This window comes from Malurus melanocephalus, unplaced genomic scaffold, assembly GCF_030028575.1.
Source record: "Malurus melanocephalus ecotype Western Australia unplaced genomic scaffold, MMel_1.1 scaffold_196, whole genome shotgun sequence".
NCBI lineage: Eukaryota > Metazoa > Chordata > Aves > Passeriformes > Maluridae > Malurus > Malurus melanocephalus.
In genome coordinates this window covers 1,378,825-1,398,565 of record NW_026623428.1, presented here as the reverse complement: position 1 = coordinate 1,398,565, position 19,741 = coordinate 1,378,825, and the positions used below count along the sequence as shown (strand labels likewise).

Below are 19,741 nucleotides of genomic sequence, written 5' to 3'. Positions count from 1 at the left end.
GACTTGAGCCTTCCTGGTCTTCGACATCTCTCTTTCCATTACCCAATGTTCCTCGAACCAAAACCTGCATCTCCCCCCAGAAATGTGGGGAGGAAAGAAGCAGCAGAGCAACACCCCTGTACCATCCCATACCACAGCCCCCTTCTTCCTCAAAGGAAAAAAAAAAACCATTGCACCATGGACGCCTTAAATCACTAGATTTTAATAGCCATATAAATCTTTTCCATACAGCAATCTGTGGCATGAGAAACCATATAGATACCCAACAAGTTTTTCTGGCTTTTACCACATAAAACTATCAGCAATTTTGTTTTTTAAACCAACTCCTGTAGTAGAAACAATAACCAAGCAATTAACAGCAAATGTCTAATTTTCTAAAAGAACAATGTTTCTTCTCTTAAAAAGAGCCGAGAAGCTGACGGGGAGTTTCAGATGTATGTACAGATTGGGGTACCTCAGGAAGCCGTCGAGCAGATGGCTGTCAGCACCACAAGCCTGTGTTCCCAGCCTGGGGGGGACTCCAGCAGCACCCACTGTCACCCCTCAGGAGGGCTGGGGTGACCGAGGGGTGACAGCCACCTGCTGCTTTGCCTGTGAGGGCACCACACAGCCCTCCAGCACCCACTGGTCCCATCTGTGCCCGGGACCAGTGCTCTGTCCCTGGGACCACCCCTGAGAGGTGCAGGGTCCATCCCTGGACATCACCTTGCAGGCTGTACCGTGTCGCTTGTCTCTGTTGCCTGTTTCTACCCATAGTTTTGCTTGGTCAGGAGTTGCAATCATGGCGAGGATGCAGAAGCACACTGTACCTTTACCCAGCGCTGCCCAGCACCTTGTGGGCAAGCTGACCCCTCCTCTGTCCCCTGCTGGTCACACACACAGCCAGCTCCCACCCCTCAGGCCTGTTCCGGTGGCATTGGCTTTTGCAGAATTCACAGAATTCATTAAGAAAATCATTATTTACATCCAGGTGTTCAGCAGCACGATGTGATAGAGGAGCTGAGACGAGAGCTCGCCCGAGGTGGCTGAGTCACGCCCTGGCCATGGGCTTATTGCTGACTCGGGCTCAGGGGGGCTCCCACTGCTCCGGCCCCACAGCGGTGCCAAAGCTGCTGCCTGCACCCCGCTGTCACTGGCTGTGTTCACCCGCAGGGAGAACCAACCCTGGGCAAGGTGGGCTGTGCACAGACACCGCACCCTGGGCAATGTTAAGGCATTACAAATACACAGGAGCTATTCAGGGATTTAGAAAAACCCACTCAGAGTGTAAACATTTTTGCACATTACAGTCATTGGACTTCCACACGTGACGTTTTCTGTTGTTTTCTGCATAAATCATGAGTTAAGGAGCTACACAAAGAGCACTCGAGCAGACGCCTGGAGCACTTGGGGGTTCTCTTACAGCACGGCAGCATGCAACACGATGGACTCTAAGTAGTAGAAATATTGTAAGTCTCAGTCCAGGATGCTTTCTCCTTCCTACATTTCATATATAGTTTAGGTAAATGTCATGAACAACTACGTGCTGGTAACCCAGGTAAGATGGGCGGCTGTGTGAGGAGCACTGGGTGATTTCAGCTTGTTTCTACCTTACCTCTAAGTAGAAAAGGGAGATACTCTGCTTCTGTTCCTGTATCTATGGAGGTTGCTCAATGACCCCTAGGTCGCTGTGCCAGTGGTGCTATAGGTTTAGGTATCAGTGATTCTGCCTTCCTCAGGGACTTTGGCACATTGACCCCGATTCGTACAAGATCCCTGAGAACTTATCAAAGCTGCAGTACTTTACAATTTAACCCGGCATGGGCACGTGGCTCCCTGCCACGCTCACGCCTGCTTCTTGTTGTTGTCTATGCTGTGCAGCAGCGCCAGGAACTCCAGGATGAGGTTGGCTGTCTTGCGGGGCCGCTCCACCACCACCGAGTGCCCACAGTTCTCCAGGATGTACACGTGGCAGTTGGGAATAGCACTTGCTAAAATACTGGCACCAGAAACATCCAGGACCTGGAGGCAGGGAAAAAACAGTCACTGCTGCAGTCAGGGATGGGGTTTACTGCACACCATAGGAACCCTGTCGGGGTCTCACTGAGATGAGGAGCAGGGATGGGGCAGTCCTCATGATGGGGACAGGGCAGGGAGGCTGATGGCGCCAGTCTCAGCAAACGCTTGCATCTTTGCATTGACAGAGCGCTCTGCATGCCTGCAGCTTGCTTCCTCCCACTTCTTCCCTCCCACTCCTGTCTCTGAAACAAACCCTAATACTTTGCCTTGAAGCCTGCCCACAAACAGCACGTCTCTTCCCAGTTGCCAGGACAACTCTTTTTGCTGACTTTATTCTCCTTCTTCCCAGCCCTTGCCTGCTTCGGTGCTGGCACCCACCCCCCACCTGCCCCTTCACTCGCCCCAGTCCTGGCACTGCCCTCTCCTCCCTCTGGAAAGCTGTCTGTCAGCATCCTGCCCATCACCCTGCTGAGCCCCTGTGTCCTTGGGGACAGGGACACGGTGCCAGCTCCCCGCAGAGCAGTGCACAGCTGGGCAGCACAACCCCTCGGTGCCCCCTGGCTGGGCACAGGCAGAGATGGAGACAGGTCTGTAGGAGATGCACAGGGGGCTGCCTACCTGGTCCTGCTTTCCCCAGATGACCTGCGTCGGTGCTTTGATCTTGCTCATGTTCTCATGGAGAGAGTGCCTGGACTTTTCATCCACGATTTCTAAAAACACTGTGGGCAAGAGGAGAATCAGTCCTACAGGGAGACGTTTTGTCTTCCCTTCTCAAATGGGGCCGGGTGGGCTGGTCCTGCCAGTAACCTGTCACTGGGAAACCCAAACAGAGATGATGGGCTGTCCTTGCCCTGTCACCAAGCCCAGCTGCAGAGGGACATTCTGCCAAACCATCTCTTCACAAGTACTTATTAACCCAGACGGGGGTGAGGATGAAGCAGCAACCCTGTCACCAGTGGGGGTGGCAGTGGGGGTGGCTCTGCATTGCTACCAGTGAGCAAGGTGTGTCCCCAAATCTGTTAATGACATTGTCCCCTCCCACCCCAGCAAGGGACATGGGGGTTGGGGACAGCTGGTCCCCACCCCTGGGAGTCCTGCTGGAAAGCCTGGCGAGGAGGCTGCCACCATGCACTTACGTTTCCGGTAAAATTCATTGTGTGGGATGCGAACATCAACAAGGCCCTGGAGAATCTGCAGGGAGAGCAGAGGAGAGCTGCTGGAGGGGACTCATGCCCTGCACAGGGCTGAGCATGCCCAAGAGCTCTCAAGAGCAGCCTTTGCCACCCCAGCAAGTCTGGCCCCAGCATGAGTTTCTTCCTAAGTATGTGGGGCTTAAGCAACATGTATTTCAGCAAGAAGTAATATTGTCTTTTATGATGCAGACCCGATTTCTGCCCCAGGCCAGCAGCCACCTCAGTCATGACTTTTCATCCTTCTTGTACTCTTTTGCCAAAAACCCAAAAGGTCTTGGCATTACCTTACTTTTTTTTTTCACTCTCCAATCTACTCACTCCAGACTTCCTAAGGAAAACTAGTTTAATAGCCAGCCCCTCGCCAAGTTCCTCTCACTTGACAATGACGCAATTAACAATTCTATCACTTTTACTTAAAAAGCAGCAAACAATCCCCCTCCACATCAGACAACAGCTGCCTTAGTCATTTAATGCTTCCTGCCAGCCATATTTACTAAAAAACCCTTCTACATCCCAGCCCGCTGCCAAAAATTTCATGGGAAGAGGAATTCCAGCAGGCACTGACAGAGGGAACTTGGAAAAAGAGGGTTTGAAGGGAAAGTTCTGGAAAGGTGCTGGGAGTGGGGCTGGGTGTGTCTTGCCTGGGTGATGGCAGGGCTGGCAGCTGCAGTTCCACTCCAACTATTTCCTCAGCTGCCACCATGTGGGCTCAGGGAGAAGCAAACCCACTCACCACCTCCAGACCCCCTTTCCTGGCTGCCACAACCCGGGCTGGTTTCTCACCTGCTGTGGCACCTTGAAGCGAACGTAGGAACAAAGCTTCAGCATATCTGCCATCTCCTCGGGCGTTGAGGGGATTAAAGGGATCCTGTCAATGCGTTTGGACTCCTGCAGCTCCCGGAGCTGCTTAATGAACTTGCTGTCAGTGGTACTTGGCAGGCCTGAGTGAAACGAGACGGGGTGGAGAAGCTAAAACCCAGATGAGATACCCTCAACAGTCCAAACAACAAAACATCCCTGTACCGACCTCCCTCATCCCTGCTCTGGCTTCCTGCCTGCTAACTCTTTAAAAAAAAATTAAAAAGAGGGGAAAAAAACATCTTTACATACAGCCACTTCAATATGCATCCAGAGATACCCAGTCCCCTCCTGCTTCAGGGTTTGGCACCACCAACCCCGCAGGCTGGCACAGCACAAGGTGTAGACATGCATCAGCAAAAGCTATAGTGCTTATTTTTATGTGGTCAGCAGATGCAAACACTAATGCCCAGGCTACCACTGCACAAGGTTGGACAGAAAATTTCAGCAACCCCATCTGCATGCAGCACTGAGAAAAAATTCCCCAGCAATTGAATCCCAAATGTTTCTGCAGCCCCCACACAGAGGTTTCACATCCAGAAAAGAGAGGCGGCCAACACCTCTCCCAGAGCGGGTGGGAACCTTGACGCCCCCAGAGCCTGGTAGCTAGGTAACATTCGCTTTGCTTCGTTCCTTAGCTCTTATTTGGAAGCCGCTTTCCTTGCGTGGGAGGGGGAAGGAGCTGCTATGACAACGGGGATGCAGCAAAGCTTCCCTGGCAGAGAAGCTCCCTGCCCGCCATGGCTCCTGCAGCGTGTCATGGCCAGGCTTCCTCGAGCCCTGTCCAGGGGATGGAGGGGACTGAGGGGACAGAGGGGATGGAGGGGACGGAGGGACACCCTACTGACCTCTGCCCAGCCCTCAAGTGCTCCTCCCACTCAGAGTACCCAAAGGTGGGAGGTCAGAGCTCTCCGACTCCCAAAGCCCCAACCCTTCAGCACACCAGGGCTTTCAGGAGGCCAGGATGGGAAGACTATTCCTGTTGTAGTCTGGGTTTCCTCCTGTTAATTGAGAGGCTGCAAACATGTCATGTAAAATGCCTGCCATCCCAAGAGAAAAGGCATTTTCCTCCAGAGCAGAACTTGTCCCATTTGCCCTAGTCCCAACTCTTAACCACAGCACAGTGAGGCAAATGCTAAAGCCCTGGAGAAGAGCGGCCAGCACAAGGCTGTGATTTTCTTCTGTGTCTTGCCAGAGATTCCCAGACTGGAAATACAAATTATTTCTAAATGCTTTGCACTACACTACTGTGCTGTCTCCAGCACTGCCCTGGATTTTGCAGTGGCCCCTGCTTGTCCTCCCTTCTGTCTTTCCCCCCCTGCTTTGCCCACCTGCAGGACAGATGAGGGTCAGGCTGCAGATATCTTCTGGGTACTGAGCAGCATAGACGCCAGCAACATTTCCCCCCATGGACGTGCCAACTAAATGAAAGGGCCTTCTGTTCAGCTTGATGCACTCCACGAACTGGCAGGGAGCAGAAGGAGCGTTGTTAGGGGAGAGGAAACAACAGCATGGGGTCAGGTCATTAGAGAAATTCAACTCAGAAGCTTGAGGCTGGTGGCTCTGGCTGCCTGGGAAGGGAGGGAGCGAGGCTGCACAAGGCAGACTCACGGGGCTTAGCATCCCCGCCATCCCCACGTCCTTCACGTCCCCACGTCCCTCACGTCCCTCTGCTGACCATGTGGTGCTGGGGCCTTACCTGGTGTATTCTCTTAGCTTGCCCAGTAATGGAGTAATCATCCAAGTCCGAGCGGGTCGTGCCCTCGTGCCCGGGCATGTCCACGCACACCAAGTGCAGGTTCTTTGGCAGGAACTGCAGACACAAAACAGGGGTGGTTACAGAGCAGGGAAAAGGCTGAGATGCCCAGGAATGTTGAGTGGGGAGCCCGGGTGGGAGCGGGGGGGGGGTCACTCTCCTCCAGACAGCCCTGGTTGCTCATGCACCAGAGTAATCAGCTCCTGTACCAAGGATGACATGATGGGAAAGCACAGCCAAGACCTGCTCCCATGGAAGTGGAAGGGATGTGCTGCTCTTCCCCTGCAGCCCTGCATGTCACAGGGGTGAAGTGATCCAACAGACAACAAAACCAAGGAGAGTGTTCCTAGCACATTACAGCAGTCCTCCCATCCCAAGAATGCAACCATTGCACCCTCACACTGCCCCCAAGCCCAGGCCATCAATTCTCAGTAGGGAGCAATGTGACAGAAACGGAATCCCACCTTTACTATGGAGAGCCACATGTCTTTGTGGGCTGAGAAGCCATGTAACATCAGAATGGACGGTCGGTAGCCAGGTCTTCCTCTATAGGAATAACAAAACTGATAATCATCGTAGTTGGCATATCTAACCTGCATGCCCAAGGCTCGGCGCCAGTACCTGCAAACAAGGAGAAAACACCAGTGAGCAAAACAACACCAGGGCCCAGCCACGACATGAGCCAGGTGACAAGTCCAAAGGCTTACTGAGGCCACTCAGGTTGGGGTCTCACTGGGGCCATAATGGGAATACTGGAATTAACCCTGTGCATCTGGTCCCTGTGCTTACATGTGATCCCTTACAGGTGTAGCACTGTGGCTGGCTGCACTGGTTTGTGGAGATACTTTGTTAAAAACTTTTTTTTTTTTTAAAAAAAGACCCTAAATAACTCATTTAGCTATGCAAATGGGCCAAAATAACAATTGTAAAACAGAAAATGCCCAAAGGTTGGTACGAGGACAGAGACTCAAGGGAGAGGGGCAGCATGCAAAATGGGCAGGCCAAGGGAGACAGTTCTTGCAGGTGGGTAAGGTGGATCTGTCACAGGGTTATTTGGACACAGTCCTGTGTCAATGGGAGAACATCACCCCATGGACAAGCACATCAGTTCCCAGCCAAAACAACCAGGGCACCACAGATACCCAACTCCCAAGGACCAACTAGAAAGCCTTTAAAAATTTGTACACACATTAAGGACCAGAGGGGACCATCTTTACACAGGGTTTAGCACCCCAGAAGACACCAAGCTAATCCCAAGGCTGTTCCTTGGAAAGCAGAGGCAAACAGCTCCTGCCAGCATATGCTTGCAGCCTGCTCAGAGGACACAGTGAAACTGCTGGCCAGAAGGACCTGGACAGAGATTATCGGTGACACTTKGGMYRCAYGWWSWSWWCRTGYRKCCMAAGGCAGAGAGCAGGMTYGCCTTCTCTGCGTTTCCCCTGCGCTCAGACATAACCCTTGTCAGGACAACTACTGGGCTACTCTTGGCGGCCAAGACACTGGCAAATATTTTTGTATGCCGTATTGGAATTTAAGACATAAGAGCAAGGTCACCAACACTTCTGGACTGTCCTACCTCTCTGCCCACTCAAAGCTTATGCACAGTGAAATCCTCTTTTAGCATAATCTCTTTGTCGGTGGGAGTTAGTGGGACTTAAGCAGCAGCTCTGTGCTGGTCCTACAAGGAGAGGTGAATTTCTCCCTAATAAGTGTCTTAAGAGTCCTTGCCTCAAAGGCACTGGTGTGAACTGCCGATGGGCAAGATGATAACATTTTTAGCAACTGATCCTAATGGATCAATTCAGTAGAAGGCAAAATAATCTGTGCAAAGCTGAACTGATCCCTCACAAGGTGTTAACTCACTTAATGGCAGCAGCTAAACTGATTAACCCCTGTGGCAGCACAGGCAGAGCGGTTGCAGGGCCAGGGTCAGCGGGGCAGCCCTGGATATCCTGCCGGGCAGGGAGGCGCATTAGCGGCAGGGAAAGCAGCGAAGCCATGGGTGAGGGGGCCCAGAATGACCCCTGACTGCGCCAGCTGAGGACACACAGACTGGCAGCGAGGAGAAGGAGGGGGCAGAGAGGTGTGGAAGATGAGAGAAGCTTCCCCTGGGACCTCCCAGGAGCAGTGCTGCAAAGCTGGAGTTGTGCAGGGCTGAAAGCAAAGGGCAGCACGGCATGCTGCCTGCACCTCCTCTGCCTCTGCTGATGGGCAAACACAACAATTTCAGCCCCCAAAAAACTCCAACTTAGAAAGAAACCAATAGAAGAGTAAGGGCAAAGCCACCCTTCTCATCCACTGTCCCTAACAAAGGAGGTGCCCATGACACCCAGGGCATCACAATTGCTCCTGCAAGAAGCCCACACTGCCAGAAGTGCTGGAAGAGAGAAAAATGGGAGGAACACACCCTTCAAAAGAAGACAATCCTTCTGACCCCTGCTCACATGCTCCCTTCTTCACCCAAACACAGACCAGCCTGCCYACAGTGCATTTTCACTCAGCCCTGYATCTGCAATCCCAAAAGACAAAGGCAGCAGGGCATTCTCTACCTTCCCCTCAGCCTGGCTCTCTGACCCCCCAGCATCACACCCTGCACCTCCACTGCCCTGTCCTGCCGCCCCTGCCTGTGGCTGCTGAAGGCTTCACCCTGGCCACACTCCCTCAGCAGGGTGTTCCAGTGATCCTCCTCAGAGCCTCAGCCCATCAGGGCCCTCCCTGGCTTCCACCAGCTGCTTATCCATCCAAAGAAGAAAAAGCACTTTAACTGCCAAACCCAGTACCATCCAGACATCCTTGGGGCAGCAGAAGGCTGTGACACTGCTGCTCTCCTTTGCAGAGTGATGATCCCATCACTGGCACTTTCATCCCATGCCCCCTCCTCTCTCACATGCTGTGAATAAAAGGCTGCTAATTAAAGTGCCTTCAGAAACTGGCTTCAACTCATTGCTGCACCCAAGTGCTGCTGTGGGCAAACATCTTCCTCTCACAGGAGGTCCCTTGGATTTGGAAACACCCCATGAGCTGAACTGCAGGAGCCACCATCTGCCAGCAGCATGTGAGGGCAGCCTGACACGCTGTCTGCTCTGCCCATGCTGTGTGTCTGCTCTGCCCACACTGCCTGCTGCTGCCTGCCCCATGCTGGGAAATGAGACTCTGCCCCGACTTCTGAAGGGAATTAATACAGCCTTTCCTTGCACAAACCCAGAGAGGAAAACTGCCAGCGGGCTTATCACTGATTTCCAGAGACAAAGGAGGAATGCAAGATGTAGTGCTTGCCTCCTGCCCCCAGAAAGGACAAGATTCAAGGGGATTTAAAAAAAAAAAAAGTGTTGCTCCATCTCCTCTTGATGCTCCATTCCAGAAGAAAAAGAAAGGATAACAAAAGCTTCATCCATGACTACTAGTGAGGGAAAAGTCCCTGCCTGCTCAGCAGGCTGCCAGCTGGGAGGGAGCATGTGAGCCCAGGGACACCCACGCCACAGCCACATTGATGAGGTGGGAGGTCACCAGAATGCCAGGGTGGCCAGGCTGGTGGACAGGCTGCAATGGCAGTGCTTTTCCCAGTCACAGTCCTGTCCTTGGGGGAAGCAACCCAGAAAGATTTGGAGAGACCTTGCAAGTTGGCACTGCAGTGGCAGCCTGGCCAACAGCCCCTTGGCACAGCCAAACCCCTGGGACAGCAAGGAGCCTGACAGACATAAGCCTCAGCAGCAAAAATGCAGTAAGAAAATGCCATTTTCTTCTCCCAGACATGCTCAAAGCTGCACACACCCGGCACAGCCCTGGAGGGTCTCGGTCACCTGCTGCTGTCACCATCCCAGGCAGGAACAGCCAGCTCTGGTCACACCACAGTGACCTGTGTGTGTGTAGGGTCCTGCTGGGCACAGGTTCACCCCGTGCCACGCTGAGAGCAGCGGGCTCTGAACTCACCAGTAGTAGATGCGGATCAGCGCCGAGGGCCAGAGCAGGAAGGAGGCCACGAAGGCCAGGATGGGGATAGCCAGGGTGCCACCGGCGATGACAAACATGTTCAGCACGTCCAGGTCCATGCTGCTCTTCACTACTCAGCCTCACCTGCCTGCGGTTAGGGAAGGTTCTGAGGTTAACCATCAGAAATTACAGCAAGTCATTGCTAAATGAAGACTCTGCTGCCAGAGGTGGGGAGGAAAGCAGCTCTGCAAGAGGCAAAGGATACCACTCAGGAGCACAGCAAACTCTCCTTCAGTTTCAAAACCCAATTATTTCTTCTGGTTCCTTAATGGATCTAATTATTGCAATGTTATGCTCTCAGGAGAGCACATCTCAAACGGGCAATGAGCTGCTAACAGGCACGGAACATGTCTGGGGTGACCGGGCACACCATGGCCCTTGGGACACTGCAGACACAGGGAGCACAGCCCCTGAGGGCTGCAGGCAGCCTTTCCCTTCGATGGGTGCAGGCAGGGCTGGCTTCAGGCAGGCTCCACGTTTCTTTTCGGAGGCAGGCGTCCAGCTCTGTCTCCTTTCCCTCCCCCTGCCTGATCCCAAATCCCCAGCACACAACAACTGACCTAGAATTGATGGGTTGAGCCCAGCTCTCATTACCGCTCTGCACAGGCACCAACTAATCAAGGAAGCAGAGCTTATTAATGAGCTCGGGAGCAGAAGGAAACAACTTGGCAGGGCACTCTTTGGTGTCCAGCCCTTATCTGAGACAAATTTATCCCCACCCCCACATCCTCGCTTCTGCCCCACATTTTGCACTTGCTGTGGATCACAGGTTCCCGTCCCTGCTCCCCAGCACCCTTTGGACAAATGTCATGGGCAGCAGGTGGAGGACATGGAGGCAAGGACAGGCTCTCACACAATGTTGTGTTTGTCCCTGAACTCTCCCCACCGCAGGCAGCTGGGATATATTTTTCTCATTAAGAGATTAAACGCTGCCACACACACATCTCCTCTAATTACCCCTGCTAACGAACTCATGACTCCCCTTTCCTCAGCGCTAGCACTTTTTGTCCCACATTTGTAAAACGAAACATCCTCAATGCCTGCTCTCCCACCAGCCACTCACCCCCGATCACCACCTCCACATTTCGCTGTGCCAGGACAGTCAGTTTTTTTCAGCTTCCTGTGGTGTGTGTGTGTGTGATATGTGATGCCATGAAACAGGAATACAATCACCACAATCACAGCCTCCCGCCCCCAGACACACAACACATTGTCACACTGGACCCCCACCTTACACACAAACACGAGAAACGGTTACAGAACCTCTGAAGCATCAGCCAGATTTGCCCTCTTCCCCCAGCGAAAACAGGAATAACTGAAATTTGAGGAATACCGTGAATACTTCCACCAGGAACCTCCTTAACAAAGCTAAACCTCATTTCCGTCTACAAGCCTCAACAACGCGCCTCTATTCATTTAATTAGCATTGTGTAGAAAGAGCCTTGATCTCAGCACGGCTTGTTCATAGATAAACACTTTATGCAACCGATAAACCTCATCCATGGGAGCCGGGCTGCGAGGAAGCCCACCCCAGAACACTCCCCGCCTTTCGCTTTGTCACGAAAGCAGCGCAGAAATAAAGCACAGAAAATCGCCATTGCTTCCACTGGTGACCCGTAACGAGAGAAGGCTGCAGGAAGGAAAAAGCGTGGGATGGTGGGAGCCCCTGTGTGCCCTGGCACGGGGTCACCACCTCTGCCTCCACCTCCACACCGCTTTTAGAAAGCTAAACAAGGAGAAAGCCTTTAAAAAGCCCGGCTTACCTTGCAGAATTCCCCTCCTCCTCTCGGCACAAGTCCTGCTCGCTGTGGGCAGCGTCTGAAAACACTGTCAGAAGAGGAAAAAAACCAAGGTCAAAATCGCAGTCCTGCTTTTACTCCTCCCTTCAGGCTCGGCAGCCGATGAGTTTGGGGTATTTAAACCACCAGCTTCCCTCCAAGACGTCTCATATTCACCTTCTGACCAACCTTTCCCCTGTTTATGTAAAAATGGTCTTTTGTACAATAAAGCCCGTTGAATACACTTGTTCCAAGCAGGAGCAAAGTGCAAGCTGCCATCGGAGAGGAAGCGAGAGCCGGGGCGGGGAGGGCCGAGCCCAGCAGCCCCGGGCAGGGCTGCGCGGACCCAGCGCCGCGGGCTCATGCTCGCCCTTCAGGTGATTACTGCTATTAGAACAAAGCCAGCTAAGCTGCTTCTCGTCCCCTTCCTCTTTGTCTTAAAGGTACTTTTCCAAGCGCTCTCCGTGCCCCCCCTCCGAGCCTTCCCTGTGTGAGACAGGCTGAAGCCAAGCGCAGCCGCAGGAAATGACTGGAGAGGCAGCAAAATGCTGGCCTGAACGGGCTGGCAGATTTTGGCTGTGAAATTCACGCGGGAGGATCCGTGGGAGCATCGGAGCCCCGCGGCATGAGTGCTGGGGGCTGCTTCGAGGCAGAAAATCCCCGAGAGACCCCACGGTGGCGGGGCTAAGGGCAGCCGGGGCCGCTGTCCCCATCACCAATGCCGGAGCATTTCGGCAGGGCCATGGCAGCCACCGCTCACCACGTGAGCCCCGGCACCCAATGCCGGCCATGCACACCGGGCCAGCCCGATCGGGGCCCCGCTGGCCAAGGGTGCCCGGGAGGAGGATGCTCGGGGAGCCCCAGGGCTCCGAACCTCCTCCTGCGGCGGCAGAGCATCGCCCCCGATTGCCGTGGCTGCCTCCGACGGAGGAGAACGGCAGCAGGCTGGGCTGTGCGGTCAGAGACAGCCACTGTCACCACCCTGCCCAGCGCCCCTTCCCCGCAGAGCCACCCCTGCGGTGCTGCAGAGGGACACCAGCTCCCCGGAGCCTCGGGGGAGCACCCACAGCGCCAGCGCCCTGCGATGTGCTTTGCCCGGGGGATCATCRCCCTCCCTGCTGCACCGGGACCAGSCAGCATCACCCCAGGCCCTGGCACAGTCCTTTGCTACAGCTRGAGAGTTCCTTTTTAACTTACTGTGGGTTTAAAAATAAAAGGAGCCCTCTGGTAACAGCCGTAAGTCTTCAGACCACACCTCATCCATCACTTTGAGATGCCCTGTGACCAAGAGGCACAGCAAGTGGCCCCAAGTGTTGCTACTGTTCTCGGAAGGATCTCCACATACTTCATAAATAAACTTGCAAACATCAATTAGGCAACTCTGATGAATGACGTGTGATCATGGAGGCGATAACGCCAAGCACGCTGCACACATGGCAGGGCACCAGATGCCGAACCAGGAGCACCGGTTCTCAGACTGGCAGCCAAACCACAAACATTAACCACCACAGCCTGTGGATCCCCCAAACAAGGCACCCCAGGTAATGGGACGGTCCCAGGATGGATGCTAAGGGGATGCTCCACATCTCCACTTGTTTCCTATTTCATCCCCTAGGCCAAATTCAATCAGGGGCCTCATAACCTGCAAACAGAGGGGCCAACAGCTGGGACGGTCTGTGGGTTACTACAGAGGACAGCATGTTGGGGACAGTCCCAGGACTATGGGACAAAGGTGTTTTTCCTCTTTCAAGCTTAGTGTGTCATTCCAGGGAGGTTGGGGAAGGTCCAGTTATGGAGCTCAGATGCATTTATGATTTTTTTCCAAGCCCCACAAGAGAGGCAGCAGCAGCAGCCCAAACTCATCCCAAGGTGGAAGGACCTTGGGCTGGAAGAGGAGAGTGGCAGGTGATGTGCTGGGAAGCCCCAGCCAAGGCCAGGCAGGAATTTCACTAAAAAAGAATCATACATATGCCCTCTCTGGCAACATTCAGTCACAAAGGTTGTCCTGGGCTGTGCTCATCGGGACTGGGCTGCACAATTGGTGTTGCACCCAGGGTTTTGCTCACCCCACCTGCACCCAGCACAGTCCATATCTCAACAGAGTTAAATCACTAAATAGYTGAAAGCTAAGCAACACATTTAGGCATACATTAATTTTTTGTTTTTTAAGATCCGAAAAGGAAAAAACATCAACCAATTTTAGATCCCAACGCAGAAATGGGGCTTTGAGGGACCTCAGTGGCTGAGGTGGGGCCCCCAGAAACCCTGACTGACACCACTGACCACGTAAAAAGAAAAACCCAAAACATGCAAATGAGCTCTTTCCCTTGGAAACTCTCTCACCCTTGCACTCCCTGCAGACATAAAAATAATATTGAACCATAAACAATGACATAAGTACTGTTATGATTCCCTATTAGTGTCACAGTTTGCTATGTGATCTTTTAGGTGCTAATCACAGTGAAATTGTAATTTAACGTCTATTAATACTTGAAAGATCTCTGTCAGTCAGCCAGCTCTCAATCTTAATCTAGCCTCCGGTGAGCCGTGAGTAGGTAATGTGCCCTTTCACCTTCATTTATTTATAGATGGCAGAAATGAGATCATTATTTCTGCAGCAGCCTTTCACCAAACGTACACCTCTGAACCTTCTGTATCTGTGTAACGCAGCTCCAACACGAGCCAGAGAGCCCGGGCTGGCCCCTGACCCTGCTGCTGTACCCCAGGCTGGGAATGGGCAGGGGCAAGCCATCAGCATCACTGCCAGCCAGCCTGGGGACAAGGTGGATGAAAAGCATGACCCAAGCAGGCTGTGCTGCCAGTCAGCTGCTGGTTTAGAAATTCACAGCGTGCCCATCCTCCTTCCGGACCCCGCCATCCTCATCCTGCCGCACACGCACGCAGCAGAGCATGCACGGCACATCCGATGTCACGAGTGCGCTCGGACTCAGCCTTCTCCTGGCGGGGGTAGGAAAGAGTTGGGCAGGGATGAGGTAGGGGTATCCAGGGATCCTATCCCGGCCCCTTTTCTCAGCACCAGCCCCCGCCAAGGAGGAGGCAGAAAATGACAGCATCCTCCAAACAGCAGCAGCTGAGACCATAGAATGCTTTACAGTCAGAAACCGGTGTGCACTGGAAGGGACTTTAAGCATCATCTTGTTCCAACCGCCTCGCCACTAAATGATTAATTTTTGGGGGAGGGATGGAATTTAAAGGCAAATTAATTAAATCTTTGAATATATATACACGTATATATATATTCATTCTTTTCATGGAATTTGTCTTTGCTCGCGATCTTCTGCCGTCCCCCAGCGATGCCAGGATTGGGACCGGGGTGACCCGGACGCCAGAACGGCCCCCGCTCCTCTCACTTCCCCCCCCGCCCGGTCCTGTCACTGCCACCGTCAGCCCCGCATCCCGCCCCCCCGCCTCTCACCGTGCCGATCCGATCCGATCCGATCCGAGCCGAGCTGTGCCGGGCCGTAATGGCAGCGCCGGGCGGCGGAACGCGGCGGCTCCGTTGCGCCCTCCCCCCGCGCCGGTGCGGCTCCGCGGGGCGCAGCGGAGAGGCGGGGATGCGGCTCCGCGGGGCGGGATGCCACGGGGGGATAGGCGGGACACAGCCGGGTGAAAGGGGATCAGATAGGGGCGAGCGCGGGGGTTACAGCGGGGTGCAGGGGGGATGTGATGCGGCTGCTTTGCCGGTGCGATGTGGGGACAGCAGGACTGCAGGGTGGCGACAGTGGAGGGACGTGGAGGGGCGTCAGTGGAGATGCAAGGGGGGGATGCAATGAAACTGCAACAGGAACGCAGGGGAAGACTAATGGGGCTTCCATGGGGTAGAAAGGGGGATGCAATGAGGGGATTCAGTGGAGCTGTGATGGGAATTCAGTGGGGTTACAGTGGGGGATGCAGCTGGGCTGCAGTGGAAGTGCAAGTGGTGTGGGAAGTATAACCGGGATGCGAGGGGAGCAATGTGGGGGTACAAGAGGGGATACTGAGTGGCAACAGAGGGATGTGATGTGACTTTGGTGGGGGTGTGAGGGGGGGATGCAGGTGGGCTGCAGCGGGTGGGCCGTTACAACAGGGTTAGGTTTCCAACAGAAATGTAAAGGGAGTATGCAAGGGACACACAGCAGGGAGCCAAGAAGGATGCAAGGAGGCTACGAAACTTGTACAATGGGGTTGCCATGGAAATGCAACAGGAACAAAAAAAGGAATGTGATTCGGCAGCAACAGGGTTACAACAAGGAGACCGCAAGGGTGGGTACAACAGGGGCTACAGCAGGGATGCAAAGGGGGTGCAATACAATTGCCACAGAGATCAAAGGCGACTGCAGCRCTACACCCCACAGAGAAACCTCACAGACCCCTTCATGAGGCTTGGGAGCAAGCTTGGGGTGGGGGACAGCTGTGCCCATCCCCGGGCTTGGGGATGGCTGTGATCAGGGAGCACAGAGTTCTGCCATGCTCCCATGGAAAGGGCACAAAGGTTGAAATCAGASCATCCCACTTACAAAAATCCTATTTCAGGTGTAAAAGTAAGTCTCTCATTTAGGATACAAACCTGTTACCTGCCCTYCCCTCCCAACAGATGACAGTGTTTGCTCTCAGGAGCTGCATTTCAACTTGCATTTAAAATCTACTCTGATTTTTCTTAAAACTGCCACCTGAATCCTTTTGCTATAAGCAAATTTACTTTCAGCCCCCCTGGGTCACGTATCAGGCTGGTGTGTACCTTTAAGATATGCCAAAAATTAGAAGAAAACTTAATTAAATTGGAAATGAGATCAGCTCCCGAGTAAAAGCAAATTGGGTCAAATCCTCACYGCACGTGTGCTTTGATAAAGGATGTCCCTTTGGTCTGGCAGGCTGGGGGAGGTGAGATAGCTGGGGTAAAGGGCTTTCCAGGTCAGAGTTTACTACGATAACAACAAGATTTTGATAACATGAGCAAGCAGAAGAGATTTATAACTAAAAAATCAAGGGGTTTAGGTGGCCTGGTAAAGTTGAGGYGCAGCCTGTTTTATGTTTTCTTTCCCAATGAAGCAGGACTAAACAAAGCTGAGCTTCCGCTGAGGAGACCCAAGTGGATACGGGAGGGATTTCACAAGCCTTCAAACATTGTTTGCTGTCGTAGTTGTTTGTTCAACTCTCTCCTGCAGGGCCCCGGGCTCCCTGGGGATGCGTGCTGGTGCTGACTCGCTGCAGGGATGGATTACCCACCCCGTGTTATTCCCATGGATAACCCCATGGTTATTCCCGGCCTCCTGGTGGGAATGCTGCAGGATACAGGCATAGCAGTGATGGCTCTGGAAACAGGGAAGCTGAAGCACAGACCTGTGGTGGCTGGATGTTCAAACGTGGCATGAGCTAAGCAGGGACCCCACYCCTGAAAGCTCAGCGTGCAGCCACGGGTAAGAGTCACCGAGAGTCTCCTTCAGTGGTGACAGGATCCTGTGATCCAGCCACTGCCAGGACACAGCTCCAACAGGTGCCAGCCCTGCCATGGGTTTGCAGAGCTGTGAGGGCTGTGCCAGGCAGGGGCTGAGGCTCCTTTTCCTTCACAGCACGGTGGAGGGGATCTTGGGCTCTCCAGATGGCACAGGATGGGCTACGGGAGAGTGCAGGGCATGGCTGGGCTCCTGTGCCCACAGAGAGCAGATGAGCCTCAGGCTTCTCAGGACACCCCAGCAGCTCCCTGGGCACCTCCTTAGGACCCTGCAAGGCCATTTTTGGGGTGGCTGCAGAGTGGCAAACCCAAACCAAAGGCCAGTGCCTGCACTGACCTGTCCGTGTGTTTTGTTTCTCCTCTCAGCACACAGACAGCTCATCACAGARCTGTGGCAGCTGGTGAGGACCGAGTCACCCCTGCGTCACCCTCCGAGGCATTTCGGAGCCCAGAGCCGGCTRTCCTGGCCCTCAGCCCAAAATTACTCATTCCTGATGCCAGTGTCAGGAGCTGGGCTTCCTACCGGGGCAGGAGCACAGCTTTGGTGCAGAACAGCCCATGRCCACAACAATGGCTTATGATTCAGCGAAAAACAAAATGTCTCTCTAAATCAGAGCAACCACATGATAAAAAASCATTTAAAAGAATCAGAATTAGCTGCCCCATGGCCTCAGAAACCAGGCAACGAGACTTTTATGTAAACAGTCTTGTTTTCCATAGGAAGGTGGAAGCCCTGGCTGGATTCAGTCCAGGATGGCTGTGAAGAACTCCAGCTTCTGCCTCACCAAGCACTAGGTGAAAGGTTTCCATGTTATTTTCCACTGCTGGGTGATGGATCCCCAGGGCACATGGCGAGGCTGTTTGCAATCGTAACAAGTGACAGCACGCTGCTTTGGCAGCGTGAATCATCATCCCAGCGTGGCTCGTCCCGTCTGTTCCCACTGGCGCCGTGGTGGCCCTGTGGCACCATCGTGAGCAGTGCCCAGGGGACCGTGGGCACGGGAGAGCCCAGGGCAGGGGGTGCACCAGAGCCCACCGTGGAGCTGCTGAGGAAAGCCTTGCCATGCCCTGAGCAGTGCCACTTCAATAACACAGCTACCAAAATCCACCCCCAGGACAGGGATAGGATCTCAGTGTGCAAACAGCAGCTCTGGGGGAGCACAYGGGTCTGTAACTCCTCTGGGCACCACCTTGAGCAGCTTCCCTTCAGGGGCTCCATTGCACAACCTGGGACAAGCACAGCAACAATGCTCCTGCCTTTTGAAACATCATAAAGCAACACCTACTTGCCTAACAACAAGTTTTGAATAGTACTTTATTAACTCTGCTCAAAGTTAATGCATGTATTATGCACATTTTAATTACATCTTTAACTGCTGACAATATGGGTGTACTTATTGGCACAAAACCTTATTTGGCGGGTGCAATATCTTTATGGAGGATTAACTTCAAAGCCTCATCTTGTCGTCATGCATCAAAGCCTGTATTTCAGATTAACTCCCGCTCCCCTACAGCTCAGCTAAGCAGCCTTCTTCAAGAAACTGAAAACATGATCTGGCATTTTTCCTTGGACTGCCTTGTAGTGGGAATTCTGTCATGCTTCAAACCACTAGTTGAACAACACTGACATTTCAAGTTGAAAAAGAAAACCCTATCMGAGTCCTGGACCAGCAAAGGAATTGTGCCTTGATGTTAATTAATTAAGTAGAACACTTACCTTCCAGCATCATAAATAAAAGTTATCAAAGAACTGATTCAAAACATTCCATGTATCTTGCACATCAAATACTTTTACCCTGTGTTACACCAAAATGCCAGAGGGTCACACCAGGACAAGTACTGCCATTATATGGGCACCGAAACCACTTCCCAAATGGCCATATATGGTCAGGAGCCCAGCTGTGAACTTTAGCAATTAGAATGGTCCAAGTGCTTCGTTATTTATTAACTTGAGAGTGCAGGAGACTGCGATAAAATACTCTACTTAATGGTTGTGATAAGGTCACCGAGAGCCCAAAGGTCATTTCATTTACCCAAAGGAACCTACTTTTGTGGTGATGTCATCTTTGGGGCTGGCCATTCCTGGACCTCCCCCTGCCACAGATGATGTTGACAGAGCTGCACTTCGGGAAGAAACGGTAAAAATTACRAAATGTGCAACCTCTTAAAGCCTGGTACATGGAAGGGGAGGAGCCCTCTTGTCCTGAAAACAGAGTTGTGGTGGCACCTGGGGAGCACCAGCCCAGGGGTGTCAGTCCCCACACTGCCCCTCACACCCAACACCACCTCTGCCTCCAGCTCCTAAGCCAATCTCCCTTTTGGGGGAATAGGGATGTCGAGTGGGGCAGCAGGGACACCCCGATGGGCTGGGGCTCAGGCAGGGTCAGCCTGCACAGCCTTTGCTGAAAGGGCACAGCAGCCCTGGTGTCCCCAGCAGTGCCAAACCCCYGACTGGCACACAGACACCACATCTTGCCCATGGAGAAGAAAAGAAGCTTCAGCMAAGCCCCACACACCCCATGGGTGCTCCCCCCTCACGGGGCATCCCGTGAGTCCCGCTGCCCTTCAAGCCCAGAATATACTTCCTCTGCCAGAGCAGAAGGGGATGTGGGCTGACCCTGCAGCATCTCCCTCCAGCCCTCCCAGGCAGGCACAGGAAACCTCAGATATCCTCTCAGTCCATCTCTGCCAACAAAAACAGTTCTGTGGGTTCCCC

The 19,741-nt window shown here is 53.3% G+C and overlaps 1 protein-coding gene across 4 annotated transcripts; it reads right to left on the bottom strand.

Moving 5' to 3' along the window:
* Positions 1-189: 189 nt before the first annotated feature.
* Positions 190-18,823, bottom strand: ABHD6 (abhydrolase domain containing 6, acylglycerol lipase). 4 transcript variants are annotated; one of them, XM_057373400.1, is made up of 10 exons: positions 18,743-18,823; positions 11,559-11,622; positions 9,736-9,883; positions 6,270-6,426; positions 5,749-5,862; positions 5,381-5,513; positions 3,975-4,132; positions 3,135-3,189; positions 2,617-2,717; positions 190-2,001 (listed from the first exon to the last, which is right to left on the bottom strand). In XM_057373400.1, the coding sequence occupies exons 3-10, from the start codon at positions 9,852-9,854 to the stop codon at positions 1,825-1,827; spliced, it is 1,014 nt and encodes a 337-aa protein (XP_057229383.1). In that variant the 5' UTR covers positions 9,855-9,883; positions 11,559-11,622; positions 18,743-18,823; the 3' UTR covers positions 190-1,824. The 4 variants fall into 4 exon arrangements, with proteins under 4 accessions (XP_057229383.1, XP_057229380.1, XP_057229381.1 ...); XM_057373397.1 differs by lacking the exon at positions 18,743-18,823 and adding an exon at positions 15,010-15,124; XM_057373398.1 differs by lacking the exon at positions 18,743-18,823 and adding an exon at positions 12,771-12,903.
* Between the last annotated feature and the right edge of the window lie 918 nt (positions 18,824-19,741).

What these genes read in the sequence shown, in the direction of transcription:
- ABHD6 (XM_057373400.1), bottom strand. Translation starts at nt 9,854, where the DNA reads ATGGACCTGGACGTGCTGAACATGTTTGTCATCGCCGGTGGCACCCTG. An exon ending in AAGCTAAGAGAATACACCAG is followed by an intron (nt 5,514 to 5,748) that starts GTAAGGCCCCAG and finishes GCTCCCTGCCAG; the next exon opens with TTCGTGGAGTGCATCAAGCT. An exon ending in TCTGGGGAAAGCAGGACCAG is followed by an intron (nt 2,002 to 2,616) that starts GTAGGCAGCCCC and finishes CCCTGCCTCCAG; the next exon opens with GTCCTGGATGTTTCTGGTGC.